General features: G+C 42.4%; 1 protein-coding gene across 1 annotated transcript in view; it reads right to left on the reverse strand.

Annotated features, from left to right (window-relative positions):
* LOC126439847 (uncharacterized) overlaps window positions 1–19841 on the reverse strand; it is a 604845-nt gene that overhangs the window by 274317 nt on the left and 310687 nt on the right. Inside the window, 9 exon segments of the mRNA XM_050090598.1 lie at window positions 2330–2638; window positions 5298–5747; window positions 10246–10626; window positions 14223–14342; window positions 14526–14696; window positions 14802–15002; window positions 15090–15272; window positions 15979–16197; window positions 16747–19368. Of these exon segments, the coding sequence (XP_049946555.1) occupies window positions 2330–2638; window positions 5298–5747; window positions 10246–10626; window positions 14223–14342; window positions 14526–14696; window positions 14802–15002; window positions 15090–15272; window positions 15979–16197; window positions 16747–19368 (4656 nt within the window).

Genomic DNA, 19841 nt, shown 5'->3' on the forward strand with positions numbered 1-19841 from the left:
AATGCTAACAATAATGGAAATAATTATCCATTTACGTGGCTCTCCTCAAGCAACAGTGACCAAACTTTTGGGAATGTAGGTCTCTTTCCTTTGGATGTCCAATAAGTGGACGGCGAAGGCAAAAGTAGTCAGAAATGAAATAGTGGAAGGCACGAAGTATGATTTTATCTCCAACTACATGGAACTAAGGTCGCTGTGTAATTTAAAATTTTAAGAGAATATTTCGGCTCAGTTACTCTTATAACGTTAATCGCCTTAAAATCACATCACATTAAAAATGGCCAGTAGCTGAACAAGAGGCTTTCAAATTCAGGCACTCGCTCATCAGAATAGCCCAACGAATAAAAGTTATATATCGTTTCACAAATACAAAATAAAATAAAAATCGAGACTCACCATTCTTGTTTACTTATCTTGGTACTCCTCTTGTCGGCCACCATCTCTGTCGAACCATACAGTTCAGTATGCAGGGTCATTCAGCTGCCCCTACCTATGTGCTTTATGCAACCCACAATGCCTATAAATACCACAAGGTAGCTTCCATATTCTCACGCCTGTTACACGCTTGACCTTTTGCAGCAAAGTCGGTGTAGTTAAATTTTGTACTGGGATGCGCTTTCGCTACAGCTCGTAGCTTTAGAATCATTCTAGATAAATGTACAAAAGTAAGCTTCAACCGAGTTTTTCTTGAATGACTCGAAAACCGTGGCCGCCGGCGAAAACGTATCCCAGTACAAAATTTAACACCACTAAATTTCCTACAAAAATGGCCTGTTCATTTTTTCTGTAGGACTAATACTGTAGCTTGCATTTAGCGAGTGAGCGACATAAAAACCTTGCGTGCGGTTGCTGAAGGCGTTGGAGGTTGCGTGAAATCTCTCTGTAGGAGCAGTTAAATTACCTTCTACAGTCCAACATACTATTGGTCACAATGAACATGGGAACTGACTCGGGGACTGCCAAGGGAAGAAAACGAGAACGTATTCCTCTGATTTCTTCTAAATTTTTTTGATTTAGGAATCCATTTGCATCACTAACATTTTAAACGAGTCGAAGTTGGTAAAGGATTTGGAAGAGAAGTTTAACAAAATGGACAGAAAATGGTTAAAAATGGCTCTGAGCACTATGGGACTTAACATCTATGGTCATCAGTACCCTAGAACTTAGAACTACTTAAACCTAACTAACCTAAAGACATCACACAACACCCAGTCATCACGAGGCAGAGAAAATCCCTGACCCCGCCGGGAATCGAACCTGGGAACCCGAAAATGGACAGAGTCTTGAAAAGAGTTTATAAATGAATATCGACAGAAGTAAAACAACGATAGCAGAATGTAGTTGAAGTAAACTGCACAGTGCCCATGAAATTAGAACAGAAACTGAGACACATTTGAGCAGCAAAATGCATGTCGGTGGTCGAAGTCGAATGGATATGAAATGGAGACTGGCAGTCTCAATAAAAGCAATTATGAAAAAGAGAACTTTAACAATATAGAATATAAATTTAAATGTTAAGAACCCTTTCCGGGATGCATTGTCTGAGCGGTAGCTTTCCAGTGAAGTGAAATGTTAATGACTGTTCAGCTAGGAAGACAATGGGTGCTTTTGAAACGTGTTGCTGCAGCAGAATAATGAAGATTACATGTGTAGCTCGCGTAACTAATTAGGAGGTATTGAATCGAATTGTGGAGGAAAGATATTATGGCACAGCTTGTGTATAGGAAGTGTCCACTTGATAGGACATACGAAGCATCTGGTAATGGAGGAATGTGTGTGTGTGTGTGTGTGTGTGTGTGTGTGTGTGTGTGTGTCGAGCGGAGGGGGTGTACAAGGAGGAAAAAATGAAAGGGAGACAAGGCTTGACTACCGTAAGAAAGTTCAAATGGATGTAGAATGTGGTAGTTATGCAGAGATGAAGGAGCTTGCACAGGACAGAGTAGGGTATGGAGCTGCATTGGACTGAAGGCTACAACAACAAGAGCATTGCAGCTATAATTCGATTAGCTATCCTGATTCTTGTGATGGTATGTCTGAGGATAGAAGCTTGTTATTCCCCAGTGTGTCAGTTTTAATGTAATCAATTTTTAAGATGATTAGCATTGTATGTCTGGTTGAGCCAAAATATTTTCTTAAAGTGTTAAAAAACAAGGGGTAATGCTGAAGCGTTTTTGCATGCAGCGACTCGAACTATCTAGTACCTCGGCGTCGACCGTCTAACTCCCGCATTACTAACTGCAGCGACCATTTGTGAAATGTAATCCATGACTGCAGTGTGTTGAATAAGAACGTGCTGGAGAGAGGGTCGGGGAGGAGAAGGTGTACTCACGCCTGGGCACGCACTGCAGGAATGCGCTGCCGATGTAGCCGGGCGGGCACTCGCAGACGGCGGTGTGGTCGCGCACGTTGCAGACGGCGCCCAGGCCGCAGAGCGAGCCGCCGCCCGCGGCGCACGGGTTGACGCAGCGCATGTCGAGGCACGCCTTGTCGGGCGCGCAGTCAGAGTTGAGCGTGCACTCGGGCCGGCAGCCGGCCTGCGGGTCGCCGAAGAAACCGTCCAGGCAGGTGCAAACGGCGCGCCCGCCCATCACCTGGCAGCGGGTGTTGGCGCCGCACGGGCTGGGCTCGCACGGAGACGCTAGCAGACCTGTGCCACCGACCATATGTGCATACGCCGGACATCGAGCAACAATATTCACTATCATAAATTACAGACAACTATCGCCTTTACCTTCCAGGTGCCAACAGAGTTCGTGCGAGTCTGACTGATTCCGGATCAGCGTTTGTTTGGGACATTCTCCATGGGAATATTCCGAAATTCTACACGTATGTTATCCCCTTTCTTACACACGGTGACTTGTAGACCTCGCCTATACCCAGTGGGAATCAATTCGGAAGAATATATAAAAAACTCATTTCAGACTCAATGGCACAGCAAGGTAGTTGATTCTTTTGAGATAGGTTTCGTCACCCATAAAAATTAAATCACGGTCCACTGCGCGACGGAAAAATCGAACACTGTCTCGGCAAAATTCTTTTCCCTGTGATACATCCTATTCTAAAGAAAATGTGCTAGTGTTCTTGTCTTGATCACGTTCAGCCCATGACTAAAATTTCACTGTGTCACGTAGCTTTTTTTTTTTTATATATTCTCAGTACGCTAACGTGTTGCTCTCCACATCAGCTCATGTCCAAACTCATTCGTTACACTGAACGGAGATTAAAATGAAAATAACTTTATTTCAATTGAAATATAGTTCACATCTTACAAAGCTTAGTTATTTACGTTATCTTCAGGTGCTTTGAAAACTATAGTACCTAAGATAACATCCTCCATTCGCTGCAACAGTACATAGGTACAACAATGTAGGCTACAATATTTAATTAAATTATGAGTATCTTGCATAAGAGCTGGCATCAGTAAGAAGTATTTGCCTAGCTTATTCATACTCTGTATTTATCAAAACGTATGAAAATTGCATAATTACTTAAGTTGAGACCACTGACATTTATTTGAAAGCAGGGTAATTTGAAGAGGATTTATAATGAATTAGGCACGATAGTTGAATTCTCCACAGACATAATGTTTAGAATTATTCACGGTGACCACAGTCACAATAATCATCATCTTCACGATGACACGTACATCTACTTATTTGAGACTCTTTTTCAAGCAGGTTGCACTCGGATTCCTAGCCGCAGTTCGTTTGATGTACGGGCGATCACATGCCTTCTGCGATCATAATGATTCTATTGACAGTACTATCGATCTTGCAATAGGATTATTTCCTCCGTACTTCCTCTTCCAACAGTCTCCTAGAGATGCAGCTTACCGATTTAGCGCAGCAAATTTTCCCTGACCAAGCTACGATATCGCTGTTGGATGTACTGTTGAAGCAAATTACTTATCATTGGGATCTGCAAATAATTTAATTTACATGAACCAGTGCAACGTGGTTTGCGTTTTATATGTAGTCCTCCGTTTGATGGATGCAATTTGTCCAATGATATCCTAGCTAGCAGATTCCGTTTTTGGAATGCGGTTCTGGAACGTTCTCAAAATTCCTTTCCTCAGCTGCGATAATCTCTCCACCACAATCAAAACGTCTTACGACCACAAACTTCGTTAAACGAAGGAAAAGTTGGAAATCTGCTAAATAGGATTGTTTTTCAAGTATTCTAACTATAAATACTCCAGTTTTTTGCAATCCCAAACCACGATTCACTGTTCTGTCTATCCACCTGAGAAAATGTAAAATCTTACCTCCGCAGGGCCACCGACTTCGATAAACTGAGTTGACTGCTGTTTAATTTCTAACATGACGTGGCAGACCTACGTCTCATATACACTAACAAATCGGCCAAAAGGATTTATTGCCAGATTTGTATTCGGTCAGCATGCATCACAGGAGGGGCATATCTTCCCTAAGGTTCTCTCGTAGTTAATTATTCGTGTAAAATATATGGCAAATACTCATTTTTCTGATACACCTATGGGTTTAGTTGTTTTATATACTTTTAATCGCTGATCCTCATTTTCATCTATTGTTGTACTTTAGGATGTCCTTCACATGTATCTCGTCCAAGAAAAGTAGGGTCACATTTGAAGTCAGCCACTCACATCTAACCTTTTGTAAATGAACGAGTCTGAATTGTTGTTGGCAGTAAATCATCCGGAACAAACAATAATATGGCGACATTTGAACCAAACACCTGACGTAACCAATTTTCAAAATGGTTCAAATGGCTCTGAGCACTATGGGACTTAACATCTTAGGTCATCAGTCCCCTAGAACTTAGAACTACTTAAACCTAACTAACCTAAGGACATCACAAACATCCATCCCCGAGGCAGGATTCGAACCTGCGACCGTAGCAGTCCCGCGGTTCCGGACTGCAGTGCCTAGAACCGCACTGCCACCGCGGCCGGCCGTAACCAATTTTCCTTTCTGTGTAGATAACATTTTTCCGCAGGTCGAGATGGTATTAGACACATGTCACTGTGCATTATATACGAAAGTAATGTATATTGCCTAATGGTTAACCTGGTGCACTGTCAGTCAGGTATAGTTGCAGGTTGCCTATCTAGCTGCTTCCAGGGCAATGAAAACACGATTTTCAATGCTTCATATAATTATTGACCGAATTACAAACTTTAAAAAGCTGTCATAATCTATTCAAGAGGTATAGTCGAATGCTGAAGGTTTAACACATTAAAACAAGTTAGAAACAGTGTATACGCCCTGAGGCAGTATATTACCCGGACTGTAATTATTGACCTGGTATTTGAGACTGACCTTGCGGAGGCGAGCAGCGCAGCAGCGGGTTGCCGACGAGTCCGTGCAGGCAGGTGCAGACGGGGTGGTGCTTCTCGACGCGGCAGGAGGCGCCGACGCCGCAGGAGCCGGGGCAGGGGTCCCTGCAGCGCAGGCCGGTGCAGGCCAGGGTGAGTGGGCAGTCGTCGTCGGTGCGGCACTCGGGCCCGCCGCAGCCCTTGGGACCGGTCGGGTCTCCCGAGAGCCCGGCGGGGCACTGGCACATGGGCAGCCCGCTGGGGGTCACCTCGCAGCGCGCGCCGGGGCCGCACGGGTTCGGCTCGCACGGGCTGGGCGGCTGCGCCGTGCAACCCGAGTACGCGTCTCCGGAAAAGCCGGGCCGGCAGTCGCACTCCTCGCGGCCGCCCGACACCACGTAGCACACGGCGTTCGCGCCGCACGGACCGGGCTTACACAGCGTCTTGGTGCGCTCTGAAAACACATCAAAAATGTCTCGAGAAAGGTTTCAATATTGCCTTCAAAGAGTGGTACCGATGGCAGCGGCGATATTAACCGCCGAGCTGTACGCCATTCTTCGAGCTATTCTTTGCATAGTCGACACTCCAGTCGACGAACTCTTAAATAAGTAACGAGTTGATGAGCGCCTGCAGTCTCTTACGAGCCCCCCCCCCCCCTTCCCAAGAGAAAAACTATTAAATAATTTGGCACTCGTTATACTGAGAAGTCTCGACAGAGCAATGGGTCTCCGTCAGCTGGTCCATCTATTACAATGTGGACGCAGGGACATGTTGATATTAAGGGTAATTAACGTGCAGACCAACTGGCGAAAATTGTGTAGCATCTACTTTCCACCGACCTAACCATATCACATACTGATTTCCATAGTATACTCGCCAATCGAGCAAAAACTGAATGGAAAATGTTAGTGGACATGGATCTAACATAAAAGGCACATAATACTGGGCGATTCAGCAACAGACTCAACGCGCCATTATTTTTCCAAATCAGGGCTCACAAGAAAAGAAATTGTGACTATTAAGAGCAGGTCACATGAACAGCCATTAGTAAAACGAGACATCTGTTTATATTAATACGCTATTTAAGATGTGATTCTTGACTCACTGACAAGGACATTGTTGATATACTGACACAATGCGATAAATGCAGTATTCCAAGAACAATTACACTCTACAGTACTTTAAAAATTAAGGATTATTTTTCTCTTAGATGAGCTTTTCTTCTGTTTCATTGTGTCTATATGAAATTGTATTTATATTGAAAATTTTTTGCTTTTTTTGTAAAGATGCAGTCGGATTAGTGTACTTTGTAGATTAATTATCTTGCATGATTATGTTTTGTATTTTGTTATGTAATCAGACAAGTGTCCTGTTTGTGTCATTACGTGACACATTGTATCTGGTGAAATGGGTTTAGCATGAAATAAGTATTCCAAGAACAATTACTCTCTATAATACTTTAAAAATTAAGTACTGTTTTTCTCTTAAAATAGCGCCTAATTCCATGGACAGGTCCGCTGCCAAATGTATTTGCTATTTGATTCGTCTTTGTACAAAAGAATTTTAAAATCTGAGCATCTTTCCTTATGGTTCAATACATTCTGAGCATCTTTCCTTATGTTCAATACATGAATATAAGATTGTATTTTATATTAAAACCTTGTGGCTTTTATTTTAATGGCGCAGTCGCACTAACGTACGTTGTAGACTAATTATCTTCCACAATTATGTATTATACACTCCTGGAAATTGAAATAAGAACACCGTGAATTCATTGTCCCAGGAAGGGGAAACTTTATTGACACATTCCTGGGGTCAGATACATCACATGATCACACTGACAGAACCACAGGCACATAGACACAGGCAACAGAGCATGCACAATGTCGGCACTAGTACAGTGTATATCCACCTTTCGCAGCAATGCAGGCTGCTATTCTCCCATGGAGACGATCGTAGAGATGCTGGATGTAGTCCTGTGGAACGGCTTGCCATGCCATTTCCACCTGGCGCCTCAGTTGGACCAGCGTTCGTGCTGGACGTGCAGACCGCGTGAGACGACGCTTCATCCAGTCCCAAACATGCTCAATGGGGGACAGATCCGGAGATCTTGCTGGCCAGGGTAGTTGACTTACACCTTCTAGAGCACGTTGGGTGGCACGGGATACATGCGGACGTGCATTGTCCTGTTGGAACAGCAAGTTCCCTTGCCGGTCTAGGAATGGTAGAACGATGGGTTCGATGACGGTTTGGATGTACCGTGCACTATTCAGTGTCCCCTCGACGATCACCAGTGGTGTACGGCCAGTGTAGGAGATCGCTCCCCACACCATGATGCCGGGTGTTGGCCCTGTGTGCCTCGGTCGTATGCAGTCCTGATTGTGGCGCTTACCTGCACGGCGCCAAACACGGATACGACCATCATTGGCACCAAGGCAGAAGCGACTCTCATCGCTGAAGACGACACGTCTCCATTCGTCCCTCCATTCACGCCTGTCGCGACACCACTGGAGGCGGGCTGCACGATGTTGGGGCGTGAGCGGAAGACGGCCTAACGGTGTGCGGGACCGTAGCCCAGCTTCATGGAGACGGTTGCGAATGGTCCTCGCCGATACCCCAGGAGCAACAGTGTCCCTAATTTGCTGGGAAGTGGCGGTGCGGTCCTCTACGGCACTGCGTAGGATCCTACGGTCTTGGCGTGCATCCGTGCGTCGCTGCGGTCCGGTCCCAGGTCGACGGGCACGTGCACCTTCCGCCGACCTCGGGCGACAACATCGATGTACTGTGGAGACCTCACGCCCCACGTGTTGAGCAATTCGGCGGTACGTCCACCCGGCCTCCCGCATGCCCACTATACGCCCTCGCTCAAAGTCCGTCAACTGCACATACGGTTCACGTCCACGCTGTCGCGGCATGCTACCAGTGTTAAAGACTGCGATGGAGCTCCGTATGCCACGGCAAACTGGCTGAGACTGACGGCGGCGGTGCACAAATGCTGCGCAGCTAGCGCCGTTCGACGGCCAATACCGCGGTTCCTGGTGTGTCGGCTGTGCCGTGCGTGTGATCATTGCTTGTACAGCCCTCTCGCAGTGTCCGGAGCAAGTATGGTGGGTCTGACACACCGGTGTCAATGTGTTCTTTTTTCCATTTCCAGGAGTGTATTTGACAACGTAGCTAGAAAAATGTGCTCTCTGTATCATTAAATGACATAATTGCGTCTGGTGAAATAGGCTTAGCCTGAAACCAATAAAATAATAGAAAAAAGTGAGTGCTGGTGTGTCTGTTAGATATGTTATTTTCTATAAGTGATTATATAACGAGTCATTTTGGTAGGAATCCAAGAAATGGAGGTAAACCTCCCAAGGCCTAAAAGCGGTGGCTTTCGTGTGTTATTAAACGAAGCATGATAATGAGGACAACACAACACCCAGTAACTGAGCGGAGAAAATCTCCGACCCAGCCGGGAATCGAACCCGGGCCCCTTGGGGTGTCTGACCGCCGCGCTGACCACTCAGCTATCGGGGCGGACTCTTTACAGAAGAATGGAAAAACTGGTAGAAGTCGACCTGTCTGGATTCCAGAGAAATGTAGGAACACGCCAGTCAATACTGACCCTGCGACTTTTTTAGAAGGTAGGTTAAGGAAAGGCAACGCTACGTTTATAGGACTTGTAGACTTGGAGAAAGCTTTTGACAATGTTGACTGGGACACTCCATTTGAAATTCTGAGGGTAGCAAGAGCAAAACACAGGGAGCGAAAGGCTGTTTATAACTTATACAGAAACTAGATGGCAGTTACATGAGTCGAGGGGCAGGAAAGGGAAACAGTGGCTGAGCAGGGAATGCGACAGGGTTGTAGCGTATCCCCGATGTTATTCAATATGTACACTGAGCGAGCAGTAAAGGAAACAAAAGAAAAATTTGGAGTAGGAATTAAAGTTCAGGGAGAAGAAATAAAACTTTGACTTTTACGAAGACATTGTAACTCTCCCAGGCACAGCAATGGACTTGAAACAGCAGTTGAAAGGAATGGACAGGGTCTTGAAACGAGAATACAAAATGAACATCAACAAAAGAAAAACAAGGATAAAGGAACGTAGTCGAATTAAATTAGGTAGTACTGAGGCGATTATTTAGGAAACGAGACACTTAAAGTAGTAGATGAGTTTTGATATTTGGGCAGCAAAATAAGTGATGATGTTCAAAGTAGAGAAGATATAAACTGTAGACTGGCAACGGCAAGAAAACCATTTCTGAAGAACAGAAATTTGTTAACATCGAGTATAGATCTAAGAGCCAGGACGTCTTTTCTGAAAGTATTTGTATGGAGTGTAGCCACGTATGGAAGTGAATCTTGGACGATAAATAGTTTAGACAAGAAGGGAATAGAAGTTTTTGAAATGTGGTGCTACAGAAGAATGCTGCAGATTAGATGGGTAGATTACTTAAGTAATGAGGAAGTTCTGAATAGAAATGTGAAGCAAATAAATTTGTGGCACATCCTGACTAGAAGAAGGGATCGGTTGGTAGGATATATTCTGAGACATCAAGGGATCACCAGTTTATAGTTGGAGGGAAGTGTGGGTGGTGGAAATCGTAGACGGAGACCAAGAGATGAATACGGCAAGCAGCCTCAGAAAGATGTAGGTTGCAGTAGTTACTCGATGATGTAGAGGCTAGCACAGGATAGAGTAGCATGGAGAGCTGCATCAAAGCAGTCTTCGGACTGAAGACCACAACAACAAAGGACTGCGGACTTGTAACCGCAAAAAATCAAAAGTTTAATTACGTAACCATATTTTTTCGCGGTGATAATTAAAATCTTATAACTTCTCCTCACATGCTTTTCTTTGTGACACGCCTTCCGCGTTGCTTAATACTTAACAGCATCAAATGAGTAACAACACTACATGAGTTTGATTCATATTGTGAGACTGCTGGGCAGAGACATACCTGCGCAGCCACGGTACGGGTTCCCCACGGTGTTGTCGGGGCAGTAGCATGGTGGGTCGCGGTCGGGGTCGCAGGCGGCGCCGGGCCCGCATGGCGACGGGTCGCAGTGTGAGCGGCGAGGCACGCAGCCGCGCACCGTGTTGGGGCTCTCGACGAAGCCGGGGAGGCAGGTGCAGCGTGCGATGCCGCTCTGCTGCACGGCGCACTGCGTGTTGGGCCCGCAAGGTGACGGTTCGCACGGGCTGGTCGGCGGCCGGCACGGACGCGCTGGCGGGCTACCTTCGAACTCGGGCAGGCAGAAACACACGGGCGACCCAGCCACGCGCCGGCACCCGGAGTTGGGCCCGCACGGGTTCGGCGAGCACGGCTCGCCCTCTGGAACTGTGGAGCACAAAAGCATTTGGTATAGCTGTATGCCTAAATACGTATCTGTAATTTTTTAACTAATTCATTTACTCGGTAACAAAGCGAGATCAGCTGTATAACGATTTAAACGATGAAATAAAGCGCCATGTAAGTTTTCTCTTTCATAGTACGAAGCTTCTAGGAATTTATTTCCGTTGTCATGTGCTGTGAAAGTTTATATTGGAATTGTAAATGATATCTGCGTGTGTGTTGTTTTGTTTCTCTTGCCCTGCAGCCGTCTTTATACGGCATAAGTACGTATTTATGGTTACACCTCGCAGCTTTCCACTCGCAGGCACGGCCCAGCGGTGATGAAACAAGCCCACAAAGTCTTGTCGGCCCACTTAACCTGACCATCACTGCTCGCAAACGATCCTCTTCAAGCGGTGATATCAAGCTGGTTTTGTTTCGCGCCGCGACCATTGCTGCAAACTTGAGCCGTAATTGACTGCTTCAGTGTCACTGCAGCACTGCCTTATTTGACTCCGCTAGCACTCTGTCACCTTGTGAACAACTGCAAAGTAATTATTTTCGATGAACAGCTCCAGGCGAGCAGCAAAGCGCCATGTGCCAGTAGCTGGCAGCGTGGCTGCATAGCGTTATTGTGCCTCCTTCGTTATGCAAAATTTCATACAAACTGATTGCCGTACATAAAATCGTAACATGGTACAAAAGTAAAACGTGTTGAGTGAGTGTTTACGTGTTTATATACTTCTGCATAACGGTGGCAGAATACCTTGAGACTATAAAAAGACGAATGGGTGGTCGGAGAAACAGAACAACAAACATGAAGAGTTTTCATATAATAGTAGCGTTACTTCCCATAGCACTTGAAAATGGGGATAAATTCCTGAAATGCGTCATGCCATACGTGGGAAAAACATAGCTGGTGTAGTATCCTGCTGTTTAAATCCTTATCGGCGCAACTGCAGGCTTTCGAAAAACATCGTTTATGACGACTGAAACAAAGAACTAAGTGTACGTCTATTTGGTTTAGGACCTAATCTCGAAGTGTAGTATTACATTGTCTAGCCTTTGCAACTGGCATTGCACTGATTACCAGAGACATGACAAACGCACAAGAACAGCTTGAAATATTGCAAGAACGACTGGGAAAAACTGGATTATATTAAAAAGAGAAATTAATGTAGCGTCATTTGCCAGGAATCCACAAAAGCCACTTCAACCGCTTGTTTGTAAATTATTTCAATTGGCCATCACTTCGGCAACTTTCACGCCTTTAACCTACAATCCTAAGTGGGAAATGGGGCCTTCAGTTTAACGTGGAATCCGAACCAAGCGTCGTTCCCGGCATATTTTCCCGTCATTGAGCTGGACTGCGAATTTCTCGGAAAAAAGGAGCAAGACTGATATAAAAACAGAACCATGTATGCTCTAAATTGGCAATAATGTTAAAATAGATGAAGGAATCACTGAAAATTGTAAAAAAAGGAAAATAGAAAACACGTTTTAGTTAACAAAAAATACCTTCCCTAGAAATGGAAAAATCCAACATTAAAAACAGTGATCAAACTTGATGTACACTTCATATCAGGTACACTGTTCACCAACATAAAAGAGGAAAACAGCGTAACAACTTTAAATTATTAGAAAAATGTTAGGACCAAAAATAAAAGATTGAATTCATCATCCAAGACCCAGAACGGGAATCTACAGGCAAATGTCTAAAATCACACTTACAAGGAATCTAATTCATGGGACACATAGAAAGAACTGACACAAAAAGTCTAAATTGCATTACTGGATCCAACTGGTACAAATAATATAAAACGGCCAGTTTTATAGGACCGAGATGCAATCAGGCAAGCTGCTTTCGAGGAAGAAGAGAGGACCAAACTCCAGACATAGACAGAGCAATGGAAACACGCTCACTCGTTACGCACAAAAGATGCCGGGCTAATTAAAGATGAAAAAGAGTCGATTCTGCGGGGTCCTAAGCGACCTACTCTCGAAAAGAAGAGGAGGATCAGTTCCTGACGCTGAACTTTATTTCACGAGTTCTAAGTTTTGGATCTGTTGATGACAGTATCCGAACTCGTCGTAATAAATGAAAGAACATTAAGAGACCTAGAAGAGATTATTTACAAATAACTAATGTTATTTACATATCGGAAATACTTCACACGTTAACTTTAAGGTACAGCTAAAACTTGTGAGTGTGTTTTGATACACTGTTAGTGGATTTTGTATTGTGCAGATGCTGGTTAGAAAAGTATAAATCGACACAGCAATCAAGCTGTATAGGTATTAGGGCTGAAAACTGCGTTCCACAAGATACGCAAAGTTAATTTTAACCAAACAATGCTAAATAAGTGAAAATAGCAGTTTCGTAACAAATATGGCAAGCATGTACGCTTATGAGGACCGTGTTTTAAATTTGCTCGCAATTTCTGCATTGGTCATCAACGAGACTACTGTCTTTTGGAATGAACATACCTTTGTTGGGAGGAGTTCGTTACGTTTCCCCTTCCTTTTCAAAGGGACGGATATCGTTACAAATGAGTATAGAGCATTTTACACAAAAATAATTTACCTTTTTACAATGCGCATGCTGTAGGAAAACAGAGCACGAGAAATGAAAAAATCTAGTTAATCACAATATGGCTCCCCTGATTTGAACAACGCGGGATATCTCACCCATGACCATTCATTTGTTAGTCAGCGGTACTGTGACTGTACCTGTATTGCACAGCGCATGCTTAAGTGCCGTTGTGGGATAATAATGGAGATGCAGTGCTATCGAAAAAGACACATTTTGCTCGTGCAAAGAAACAGCTATCCCTTTCGTTTTGACAGATTGCTGCAAGAACAACTAGACATTTTCTTGCATTAGTTATTATCATGCAGTATTTTTGTCTCACGTGAGTTAATGTTGGTTAATATCATAACCTTTGGTTTCGATTAAAAATAAAAGAAAATCAGATGTTTTCCTGATAATGATGTACCTTCCCAGTTGACTCTTCCTTTTGGTCCCATTGTGAAAAAAAAATGTAACTTAACAACAGTGCCAAACTTTTATGGAATAAGCCGTAAAGGGCGAGAGAGAAAGAGGGGAACATCAAAGGTTTACGATATACAACGCAACTGATTTAGTTTTTCAAGTCAGCATAAGCTACTTATAAATTGTGCTGCATGGTGCAAACCTTTCCATATTATAAGCTGTACAATAATCCTTATTATAGGAATTCCATGTTATTGTTAAAGTACACGGAAATTTTATTGTAGCTGATTATTAGTGGTACATTTAAAAAAACTACGCAGTACTGTCAGTGTTATCCATAGCTGTGGTCTTCTATGACGGGTTCAGTTTCTTCATGTGCTACAACACGAAATACTATCACCTGTCTCCTATTCGCTTATAAGTTACTGCTGGTGAGTCCCTATTGTATGCTGTCTATACGAGTTCGAAGAATTACTGTTTGTAATCACCATGTTTAAGCGTTTCAACGCAGCGATTTAAGCTGACAGTTCACTTAAACTGATGGTTCATAATATTAGAACTTAAGTATGGTACAGAAAGTTATTGACTGAAAGAAGAAAGAAATACTTACTGCAGTTTTTGAACGGATTGCCAGTCATTCCCTTAGGACAGTAACATATTGGGTTCCCATTGTCAAGCTCGCACTTAGCATTTATGCCACAAGGGTTTGGATTGCAAGGATCCGATGGTGCTGAAAATTATATGCATTATAGTTTCACGTATAATGAATTATAAATTTAGTTACACACATAATATATTGCATTTTGCGTTGTTTAGGAGATAACCATCGTAGATCTCATTGAATGACAATTTTTTTTTTTTTTTTGCTCACAATGGAATGTCAAATGGAGCATGTCTGTGCTGCAGTACTTACCTCTACATTCCACTTCCGGGTTTCCTGTATATCCTTGTAAACATTTACAAACTGGCTTATGTTTCAGAACGTTGCATACTGCGTTAATTCCACACTGACAAGGATTTCCACATCTGCCATTAACACAGGCCTCATTTGCAGGGCATTCATTGTCACTGCGGCAGCCTGCAACTGAATAAACAAGAATTTATTTGTTTGTGGCGTGATTACAGTGAACTGATATACTGTAGCTCAATACATAGTATAGACACCAATGACTTTTTGTCTTTGACGTACCTCTGTTGCACTGTACATAAGGATTTCCTGAGTAGCCAGCTAAGCATCTGCAGTCAATAGCATGATTTGTTGGAACACATTCAGCATTTTCACCACATGCTTCTTCCAAGCAAGGATTTATGCAAACCCTGTTCAGCCTGTCACACAGCTTGTCTGGAGGACAGTCCTCATTGTACTGACAAACGTTCTTTGGTCCTGTTACTGATGAAAGGAGATGATTTGAAACATTTTTTTCTACTTACAGTTATTGTCTTCTTATTGAAATATTTTGGGTACATTGCAACTAACCTGGCACACATCCCACATATCCATTCCCATGATATCCTTCTGCACAGCTGCAATCTGTGCCATGATTTGTGTTGATGCAGACAGCATTTTGAGCACAAGGATTGCGAACTTCACAGGGCCGTTGACATTTTTGGTCAATGCAAGCTTCAGTCAGGGGACAGTCAGCGTTGCTTGCACAACTCACTGTATTGCGTTGATAAAATAAACAGTTAACAGTTGTACAAGAACACAGAATAAGTTATGGGAAAGGAAAAAAGAAGACAATCTACCTATATACAAAGTTTATTGTGCAACATCACTGTGAATTTCTTACAGTTTGTAACTAAGTATGTACAGCAAAGTGAATGATCTGTATGTTTCTACAAATGATAAAAGTTATTGTACATAAAATGCTAAAAATTAATTTTTACTCATTTAGGAACTGTAAAACCATTGTGGTACTGTCAGACAAAGCACAGCTTTTGCAGATTATTCAGCATGTTATTTAATATTGACTAATATTACTGCCTTTGATTACTGTATGCAGCAGATGTTAGACAGAACCATTAAGTATACATAAATTCCATTATTTAATGGTGGGTACATGCCGAAGCACTGTTTTGATACTCATTGTTATATTCTCCGAAATTTCTGCATGACATTAATGGTTCTTTCCTTGTTTGTTTAATGATTAGCTGCTGAAGTTAATAGGGGACCATCGGCCAAATGGTAGATTGTCATGTGATGTAACTGGCTGTATCACCCAGTTCTTGTTTTAGATGTCTAAAGATGGACATATTCACTTTGGAAAGACAACCTCACATAGGAGAAATAAACTTTCACTTAGGGACTTCATGAAATCTACCATTTGAGAAACCAGATACCCCTGCAAAAATATTAGTTTTCTTACATGGTTCTGACAGGAAGCACTTTACTGCAGGATCGCCTTCGTAGCCAGTGGGGCAAGTGCAGACTGGCCTGTGTGCCTTTGGTTGACACTTAGCAGTGGGGGCACATGCCTTGGAAAACTCACACGGGTCTTGGCACAGCTGCCCGTAGCATGCCTCCGAGTCGAGGCAGTCATTGTCAGATTCACAGGGGCTGGGTGCCTTCGGCAATCCTGTGGGTTCTGGGAGGAGCATTTGAGAAGGGCTACATTAGTGTGACTAAACAGAAGTGCTGGGAATTTGTTAGCATATTATGAATTATTTTATGGCATGCATTTTATTAGTGCAAGTAAACTATATACACCATTTACATGCTACAGTTTTGCTTTATCCTCATTCTTTTAAATATGAGGTAGAAAAACAATTTAAAGGTTAAATGTGACATATACTACTTGTTATAGTGTAAAAGTTTTTGAAGAAATATTTGACTCCTAGTTTTGTGTTACTGACTATTCCACTTTTTGAAGTACAGTGAAATTCAGCTTTAGAGAAGTTATTTTAAGTGCAATTTTATATATAGTGCCACAAAAGAATGGACTGTACTACATTTTTAAGTACACTACATTGAAAGCACAGAGTAAGAAATTCACGTATTTTACAAGACAAGGTAGAAAACTGAAATCATTCTGAAAGACAGGAATAGTCAAGAACTGAAGTACGACTGTATTTACAAAATAATTGTTTTCAGTATTCACTGATTAATAGTATGGGCTTCAGTAATTTTTTAGTACCTCGTTGGCAGTCCACGGTTGCATTTCCAGGATGCCCGATTGGGCAAGTGCAAAGTGTGGTGTGGTTTGAGACTGTGCATATGGCACCGGATCCACAAGTGCCCACACAAGGATTGAGACACAGGCCATCCCGACAGGCTTCAGTCTCAGGACAGTCTTTGTCAACAGTACATGGAATAGTTGTAGTAGTCTCAAATCTGTTGTCAAAGTCAGATGGAGTAGTAGATGTTTCTGTTGTACTTGTAACTGTCTCACTTTCCATAAATTCTGATGTCAGTTCTAGCATACTCTCAGCTATTGTTGTGGTTCCTGCACTACTTTCTGTTAGAGGTGATTCAGTTACACTAGGTGGGGTATTTGGATTTTCTGTCTCCAAGTCATTTACAGAGGATTCTGTGTCAGTTACTGTCAATTCATTACGCAGTGTTGTTGTCTCATATGCTGATGATTCTGTTTTGTAATCATCTGTGGGCTCTGTGGTAGTGAGTGTCACTGTGTCAGGCTGTACTTCTGCTGTAACTGTACTTGCTGTTGTCTGAGCTGTTGCTTCCGTCAGCAGTGTTGTTTGTTCATTCATTGTAGTTGTTTCAAATGTTGATGGGCTTGCCTCAGTTGTTACTGTACTTTCGTCCTCTTTTCCAGTAAGCTGATTAATTGTGTATGCTTCCATTGTTGTTGGTTGATCTTCCAAGATATTAATCCTACTTTCTGTTATGGTTTCTGTTTCTTGCGTCACAGTTACTACTTCATCCATTTTGAATTTAGTGGTTTGCGTTTGTTCTGTAGTTATGCCAACAGCACCTTCAGATGAGGTACTGGTCTGTATGTCATTTTCTGTTCCTTCAGTGTTCTGTGCACGAGTACTTGTTTCTGCAATGTTATTTATTGTAGTCTGATAATCTGTGGTTGTTGTTCCTATGTCACGTGGTGAAATCTCTGTTTCAGTTACAATATTTTCTGTTGTGGCCTCTGATACTGGAAAGAATTCTGTGGTTACTTGTGTGGTGCTCTGCAGAGTAGACTGGCCCACTTGTAGGTTTCTGTCTGTTGTGAAAACCTCTGGTGTTGCAGTTGTAGTACTAATTTCAGATGGAAAGGCATTTTCATCTTTGGTTGTAGCTTCTAGGCTTGGAGTGGTATTTATGGAAATATCAGTTGTGATAGTGATGTCAGGAGCAAGTGTTGTTGGAACTTGATTACTGTCATTTATATTTTGTGTGAAACTAATTGTAGCAGTTGGCAGAGTTGTGTCTGTTGGCACATCAGTTATATCATTCACCTTGGTGTCTGATGCGCCAGTAGTGGTTTCATCATTTAATTCAGTTGTCATTTCCTGTGATTCTGTGCGCATTGTACTACTTTCATCTGGTTGTCTTGTCTCAAAAACCTGTCTCGGTATTTCTGTGGTCATACCTTCTCCGAGTTCTACCTGAGTACTGCTTGGTAATTCTTCTGTTGCTGCCTCTTGCTGAGGTGTACTTGTGTATTCGAATGTTGTTGGGGCTCTTGTGGGTTGCTGTGTTGTACCTGTCTCTGTACTTCCTTCAGAAAACTCAGGCTCTGTTATCAGATTCATAGCACGTTGTGTTGTAACTTCTTGGTTGTTATAATTCATTTCTGTGGTTTCCTTTGCAGGTTCAGTTTGGGCATCTAAAATTTTTGTCTCAGTAACTGTTGGTGAAGGACTTGTAATTGCCTGTTCTGATATGTCCGTGGTAGATGGTACTAGTGGTTCTGACAATTCTTCTCTGGTTGTCACTACTGTGGTTCCTGATCTTGTGTCTTCTCTGGTTGTCACTAATGTGGTCCCTGCTGTTGTGATTTCTGTTAAACTTGCCTCTTCGCTCATAGAAGTTGTTGTAAAATTTAAGTCCCTCCCAGAGGAAGTTTCTGTAGTAATTGTCACTGATTCAAAGTAACTCTCATCATTTGCTGCTGTAGTCACCTCTGCAACTTTTGTGATAAGAGATTCAGAGTCTGTTGGAGTCTCAAAATTGATTGCCCTCTGTGTTACAGGTAGTTTAGTTACAGATTCTGTTTCCATACTTGATTTTGTTGTGCTAAAATCCTGCATTTCTGTTACCAGGCCAGATGTAGAAAGTTCTGTTTGCATAGTAACAGGAACAGATGTCGGTTCTTGTGCCTCCGGAATAGCTGTAACAGTAACCACCTCTTCATTGGTTGAACTTTCCTGTGTGGCCGTTTCTGTTGGCAGTAATTCTATAAGAGGTACACCTTGTGTCGTTTCCGTCACTCCCACAGACACTGCCTTTGTTGTCATTTCATTAGATGTTGACTCAATGTCACCTGAAGTAGGCAATATTTCTGTATTTACTGCTGTTGTACTTGCCATTTCTGTTGTAGAGAATATTTGAGGTCCTGTGTCGGAAACTTTATTATCAGATAAAGTCACATCTGACGGAGGTTCTATAGTCGTGTTTTCCTCATCCATGCTAAGTATGGTAGGTACTACTGTGTTTGTTTGTGCAGTTCCTTCAGTGTTTAGTTTGGTTGTTTCACCTATTTCTGTCATTGTCAGGGTTACTGTCTCAATTCCTTTTTCCACAATGCCCGGGCTTGGCTGTGTAGTGATAGATGTGCCACTTTCCTGGTCGTCGGTTACTATAGATGAGTAAAAGCAAAAAAAAAAAAAAAAAAAAAAAAAAAAGAAACAAAGTTGTTAATCTTGCTGAGTGAATTTTAAAAGAAATTTTAAATTGTTAGAATAAAAATTAAGTCCAAAGACAGTTCTGAGATAAAGTATATATGTACAACTACAATTTAAGTCAACTATAACTCTAATATACAAAGATTTAAAGGACAGAGGAAGTAGGTAAACATTAATATAGAATGCAATTTCTTCTATTCCAAATATTCTGTTTTATTTAGGAAACAATATATTTTAATGAAGAAAGACATTATATTTACAGTATTGGATTTATGTTATTTTAGGTATAGAAGTTAATTATGCCCAGAACAAAAAAAAATCCCTGCACACAAGCAGTTTGCCATTTATAGCACAGAAGCAGTCAGGCAAAAGCCAACACCAAAAAAGTTTATCATGCGAAAGCGACTAATTAAACAATAGTCTTTGT

The sequence above is a fragment of the Schistocerca serialis genome, chromosome 1 (genome assembly GCF_023864345.2).
Source record: "Schistocerca serialis cubense isolate TAMUIC-IGC-003099 chromosome 1, iqSchSeri2.2, whole genome shotgun sequence".
Taxonomy (NCBI): domain Eukaryota; kingdom Metazoa; phylum Arthropoda; class Insecta; order Orthoptera; family Acrididae; genus Schistocerca; species Schistocerca serialis.